This window comes from Mangifera indica, chromosome 2 (genome assembly GCF_011075055.1).
Source record: "Mangifera indica cultivar Alphonso chromosome 2, CATAS_Mindica_2.1, whole genome shotgun sequence".
In the NCBI taxonomy this organism is placed as follows: domain Eukaryota; kingdom Viridiplantae; phylum Streptophyta; class Magnoliopsida; order Sapindales; family Anacardiaceae; genus Mangifera; species Mangifera indica.
The window spans coordinates 14,518,825-14,525,223 of NC_058138.1; the positions used below are offsets into that span (position 1 = coordinate 14,518,825).

Sequence of the window (6,399 nt, forward strand, 5' to 3'; positions counted from 1 at the left end):
CGCGAGTTTTATTTCAGTTATCTTTTTCGATTTGTGTAATTTGAAGACGTAGATTGATCTGGATGCATTTATTTGTGGAACCACAATAATGACAATATCCTGATATAATAGACATGATCACAAGAAAAACTTTTAAATTTTCTCTAGTGATGGCCAGCTATCTGCCATTTTTGGTAGCAATTGTCCGTCTTTCCCCGGTGATGAGTCTGTTTCGATGTAAAAATAGATGTTGATCTTTGAGACAACAAAATTTAAACAGTTCGTGCTGATAGTCACATACTTCTAACTAACCAATGGACGCTTACTTAAGAGGTTTTTTCTTTTCTATATATACTCATTAGTACCATTACGTAAATTATCATCATTCAATTCTCCAAGCAACAATGGCATCCGTTAGCCCTCTCAACTTTCTGAAAGACAAAACTATTTTTGTCACTGGTGCCACAGGCTTCCTAGCAAAGGGTAATAATTCTTCTTCCTAAAATTCGATCTTAATTTTCATGTTAGTATTAATTTAGATGTTATTGCAGTTTTTGTAGAGAAGATTCTGAGGACTCAACCAAATGTTAAAAAGTTGTATCTTCTTGTGAGAGCACCAGATCCAGACTTTGCAATGAAACGAATTCTGAACGAGGTTTTTTGTTTTACTTCACACTTCTTTTATGAATATAATTCTATAGATATATGTGTTTATGGTCTATTTCTCCTACCAATATTAATGTAACATGTGAATTTGAACTTCCAAAAAAAAAAATCCATCCATATATAAAATAAAACTATACATGCCCATTTTTTAAATACACAAATGAGTATACACATGATGTTTTATCATGTGATTAGATATTACATTATCCTTAATTTAAAATCATTTAATTACTTAGATGATATCATCAAGTGTGCATCAATTTGCTTACTCAAAATGGGTTTTTAACTCATAGTTGATGTGGAGTTTAGTTTGATGGTTGCATGCATGCTTACTTCGAGCACAATAATACATGATGATACAGTTTGTGGAGACGGAGCTGTTTCGTGTGGTGAGGGATGAGGTTGGTGCCAATCTGAAATCCTTTATATCAGAAAAGATAGTTGCTGTCGCCGGTGATGTTTCTGATACCAACTTGGGAGTAAAAGATTCTAAACTAATGGAAGAAATGTGGACAGAAATTGACTTACTATTAAATTTTGCTGCAATAACCAACTTTGACGAAAGGTATGTATAAACTGGTTTGATCCTCCTTGAGGAACTATTTAAATCCCTAAAGTATCTACATATCAGTGTTTTCAAAATAAACCTGGAGTGGCCGACTAATTAAATCATGAATCCAATCCGATTTTTATATATATTGATTGGTTTGAAATTCGGTCAAACTTTGTAAATCAGTTGAACCAAAAAAACTATTTAAAATTAATAAAATCAGTTTACATAATATTATCTTATTTTTTATTTTACTAAAATCTTAAAAAAGTTAAAATTTGTAAGATGTTAATTGAATTTATAATAAAATTTGTAATTAATTTTTTTCTTTATCTATATAATAAAGTAACAATTTTTTAATTAACGTTTTTGAAATTATCTTTTTTACTTTTTTGAGTATTTTTATTTTACTGAATTAAAATATATATTTTTAAGAAGAAAATATACTTAGTTGTTATTAATAATTATACAGAGTTACTTCTAATGTATTTTATATATTTATATTTAAAAAATGTGACAAATATTTAATATTATTCAAGAAATATATAATAATTGAGGAGTAAATCGAACCGGTTGAATAGATCAAATTGTAAACTAGTGAGACAATCAATTTAATCATCAATTTGGTTTTAAAAATATTGCTATGTATAGCTTCTTCTTCTCCTGCTTTCATATATAAATTAGGAGTGAGCAGGTCTCGGTATTTGTGGAACCAAAATTGAAACCAAAACTGGAACCCGAAACCTACAAGATAGGTTCCTAGCGAGAACCAACCTTGTAGGTTCCAAGCAAGCTTCGATTCCTATCTGAAAACTGTACTATATTTCAAATTTCATTTTATACCTATAACCTATACTATAATACAAATTCGATTTTGCAGAATTTTGTCGAATGGCTGGCTTTCTTGGATTTTGGCTTAACAATATCTATAATTACATCTAATGGCTCTGATGTTACCTTAAAATAAAATTACCAAAAAGTTGACAGGCTGTTCACCCTCTGATAGAACATTAAGACCAGTTCCTACCCCAATAATCATTAATTCAATTTATTTATTTGACCAAAAATATATAAAATAAATTGAGTGTATTTGTTAGACTCTCCTTTCTCCTTGATAACAAGTTTGGCAACTTCTATATCAGCTTCAGTAGGAGAAAATTTTTTATCACAACCTTCTCTTAATAGCGTCATTAATGCATGAACCTTACTGCCTATTTTATATTTAGGTCTTGGTTTAGGTTCCAATTCTTTATAAGATAAAATTAGAATTGGAATTGGAATAGATCAATTCCACAAAACTGGAATCAACATCTACCCATAGTAGATCTGTTTCGAGTAAGATACATAACTGAAAGGTGGATACATCCAGTTTCGATTCCGATTCAGTTTTTTTTCTTACTCCTGATATAAATTATCAACTGAATTCTTTTTCTTTGGATATATTTTCTATTTAGATACGACTATGCTTACAAGGTCAACACAATGGGAGCGTTCAACGTTTTGAACTTTGCAAAGAATTGCATTAAAATAAATATGCTTCTCCATGTATCAACTGGTAATAATTACTCCTAGCTAGGTTTCTTTTAGTGATTGAATTATATATTTATCATTTATTTAGTATATTTTGTCCTTTAAAAAAATACTAAATAAATACCTACTGAAATAGGAAAGATTTAAAGAAAATAATATCTGAGTTCTTCGTGATTTTATAGCGTACGTGTGCGGTGAAGCATCAGGACTCATACCAGAAAACCCAATCAACATTGGTGAAGCTCTGAAAAATACACGCAAACTGGATCTTACTATAGAAAAGGAATTGATACAAGAAAAATTAAATCAACTTCAAGCTAAAGGAGCTGGCCAAAATGAGCTTGCCTCAACCATGACGGATTTGGGCATCAACAGGTTTGAGCTTTTAAATTATGCACATATGTAGAGAAGCTTTTAAATTATTTAAATTTTTTACAGGGCGACATTATATGGATGGCCAAACACATACGTGTTTACAAAGGCTATGGGAGAGATGATGTTAGGAGAATACAGAGAGACTATTCCTCTACTCATCATCCGCCCCACCATGATAACCAGTACATTTGCAGAACCATTTCCTGGATGGATCGAAGGTTTGAGGTATAATCACATCAACCATTTCCATTTTTGAGTAAAAAAATCAACTTCACTAGGAACTAAGTATAGAAAATATGAATTTTACACTATAACTTCATTTATATTGTTGTTCAATACAGAGGCATCGATGGGCCAATTGCGGGTTATGGTAAAGGGAAATTGAAATTCTTGCTCGCTAATCCCATGACAATCGTTGATATGGTGAGACATTCTAGCTTCATACAGAGAAATTTTCTGTCAGATTATTACAATACAAAATTTTCACATAATTTTGTGAAATAATTTCCGGTCATTATCCAATGCAATCTGGTGGACGCAATCGGATCAATGATTTAGAATTCAGACCTTAAGTTTGCTAGTGTTTAAAATTAAACTGCATACTAATTGACATCATGGATGCATGTAGATACCAGCGGACATGGTGGTGAATTCAATTATCATGGCTATGGCGGCAAATACACAACAACATTCTCGGATAATTTATCACATTGGCTCATCTAGGACAAACCCAATAAAGATGACAGACATTCACAAGTTTGCGAGACAATATTTCATTGAACATCCATTGAAAAACAAAGATGGGAAGCCAATTAAAGTTCGCAAGTGCAGATTCTTTAAAACACCAGCGAGTTTTCACGCATGGATCGGTATTAGATATGTGATGCCACTGAAGGTTTGTATTCCCAATACCTAAATTGCAATTGTGAATTGTAAGAAAAATATTAAGTTGGAACAAGCACTTCACTTCACTTTACTTTGATGATGTAATGAGATTATTCCATATAAGTTTTTCTGGACTTAATAGCTCACACGTACTATTTTCTCACATTTTACTCTCATTGTATCACTAATTTCTCATTTTTGATCTTGTCTGAAGGCACTGAAATTGATTTCAAATTTCTACGAAAGCTATAAAGACATTTGTATTGATCACAACAGAAAGATCAAATTTGCTGTACGAATGATGGAGCTTTTCAAACCCTATATGTTATTTAGGGGCGTGTACGTGTGTTTTTATTTTTCAACTTTAAAATAAATAAATTATAAAGTCATATATGTCTTTATAAAGAAAAGGAAAATATTTAATTGATTATTTATGTTTGCCACTTCTACAGTTTCGATGTCACAAACTCACAAAATTTGCAATTGACAATGGAAGAGAATGCACAAGAAGCTAATGCATTTAACTTCGATCCAAAAGGCATTGATTGGGAAGACTACATTGTCAACACTCACATTGCTGGACTTGTAAAATATGTTCTCAAGTGATAATTGGTTTCTCTATATTAGTCTTCTGTTACATTATGAAATAATAAAGAATGATTTTATATATATATATAAAAAAAATATTATGAATCTAGAAAGCTGAAAGGATGAAAGAACCTAGAATTTTATCCCACAAGCGATGAAGTTTCCTCCGTTGTGCACGATAAAAATCTATAACTAAAGACAGCACACTTCCAAGGAATCCCTAGCTATTTGCAACAACCTGGACGAGCCCACGAAAAGAATTGAGCCAGGAATAGACAGTCTGCTGTCTCTTCACATTCTCTAAACACTAAATCCTAAACTCTAAACCTTAAATTTCACTTTACATGATACGATAGAAACAAGATGCATAGTCAGTTTTCAGTACTTGGAATGTGATGTATGCCTTTCTAATTCTTCTATAGACCGAATAATCAAATGAAGGGTTGCTGCAAAAAATATTGTAGAGGTACGGAATGAAATTTCATAGGCCTAACAACTAGTTATTAGAATATGCAAAATTTCCTGATCTTCATGCCAGACAATTTACAAAGAAAAATGCATGTGTATTGGCAATAAACAACATTTTGCAAAACAAGAATAATCTATTTGTAAATTGTTTCCAGTCTAACAAAGGAACGCAGAAAGCCGAAGTTACTTCATGATACAATGTCTTGTAACCCCAACAAGGACGAATTTGGATTATTATATCCAAGCAGTTTATACTCAGATCCTGTCACATGGACACTAAAGCAAGCATTCTCTATTTTTACCACGCTTTGAAGCATGGTATCCATCTTTGTCTTCATGTCAGAACTATCATCCATAAGCGGAACAAGAAGAGTCAACTCCCTATAAATGTCACGTGTGAACCTACATATCTGCTGAGCAAATTCAATTAACCTAATGAATGTCTGAGCTAATTGTGAAATAGCTAAAGAAGCATGGAGAAACTTCGGATAAAAAACGAAGGTACCGAGAGTGTTAAGAAAACTAGACTTAAAATAATCATAATAAAATTTTAAAATCTAACCATGCTTGACTTAAGAGTCTGTTTTTTATTTTCATGCAAAACTAAGAGATATCTTAAATGAATCCTATGCTCCAGGTGAGATATATTCAAAGGTTCCTTCCGAACGATCCTAGCCAAGCAACAAAAAAACAGACATAACTCAAAGATAGCTACAGCCAAGAGATCATAACTTCCAGACCACAGGGGATCCCGACATCCACCATCATCCAACAACCCTGAAATCTTAAATCATTTTTTGTTGTGAATTTATTTATCTCTCTTTTAATTAAAATATAAGTTGAATTCATTTTTGCTTCTTTAAAGATTGTAGAGTTTAACTAGAACTTTAACTTTTACGAATCAATTATCATGCATTTGATATGTTACCGCATTATATAATCTGTGTCAGAAAGAAGAAAAAATATTGCCCTTGATGATGCCTCTTCCACCAATCCTTCCTAGGGGTGTCAAATGAGTTGAATAGGATTATATAACTGGATATAAAATGTATCAAATAATGTGGATTCATATAGTAGCACAATATATATTAACACAAACAAGAGCGTAAAATGTCAATGACATAATTTGATGCGTCTATTGATAGTTGAGTAAGATATCAAAAATATGATTTTGATGTTTAAAATCCTTCCTGTAATCCCTAGGATGTTTAAAATTTGGGATTGAGGTGGGTGATTACAAATATAAAGGGATGAAATACATTAATCTACAGATTCTTAATTTTTCGTTTTGCTAACAATGTTGTCTTCTGTAACCAATGATGTTATTTCTGCATAATTTTATAAAATTATTTTAAATG

General features: G+C 31.6%; 1 protein-coding gene across 1 annotated transcript; it reads left to right on the top strand.

Annotated features, from left to right (window-relative positions):
* Nucleotides 1–383: 383 nt before the first annotated feature.
* Nucleotides 384–4,591, top strand: LOC123208582 (probable fatty acyl-CoA reductase 4). Its single transcript, XM_044626118.1, has 9 exons — nt 384–462; nt 531–634; nt 1,008–1,210; nt 2,650–2,750; nt 2,908–3,100; nt 3,164–3,325; nt 3,442–3,523; nt 3,729–4,015; nt 4,438–4,591. Exons 1-9 carry the CDS (start codon nt 384–386, stop codon nt 4,589–4,591), a joined length of 1,365 nt encoding a protein of 454 aa, XP_044482053.1.
* Nucleotides 4,592–6,399: the final 1,808 nt, after the last annotated feature.

Excerpts from the sequence above, each read along its gene's own strand:
- LOC123208582 (XM_044626118.1), top strand. The coding sequence starts at position 384 with ATGGCATCCGTTAGCCCTCTCAACTTTCTGAAAGACAAAACTATTTTT. Across the intron at positions 1,211-2,649 it reads ATAACCAACTTTGACGAAAG|ATACGACTATGCTTACAAGG; the intron begins GTATGTATAAAC and ends TTTTCTATTTAG. Across the intron at positions 3,524-3,728 it reads CCATGACAATCGTTGATATG|ATACCAGCGGACATGGTGGT; the intron begins GTGAGACATTCT and ends GGATGCATGTAG.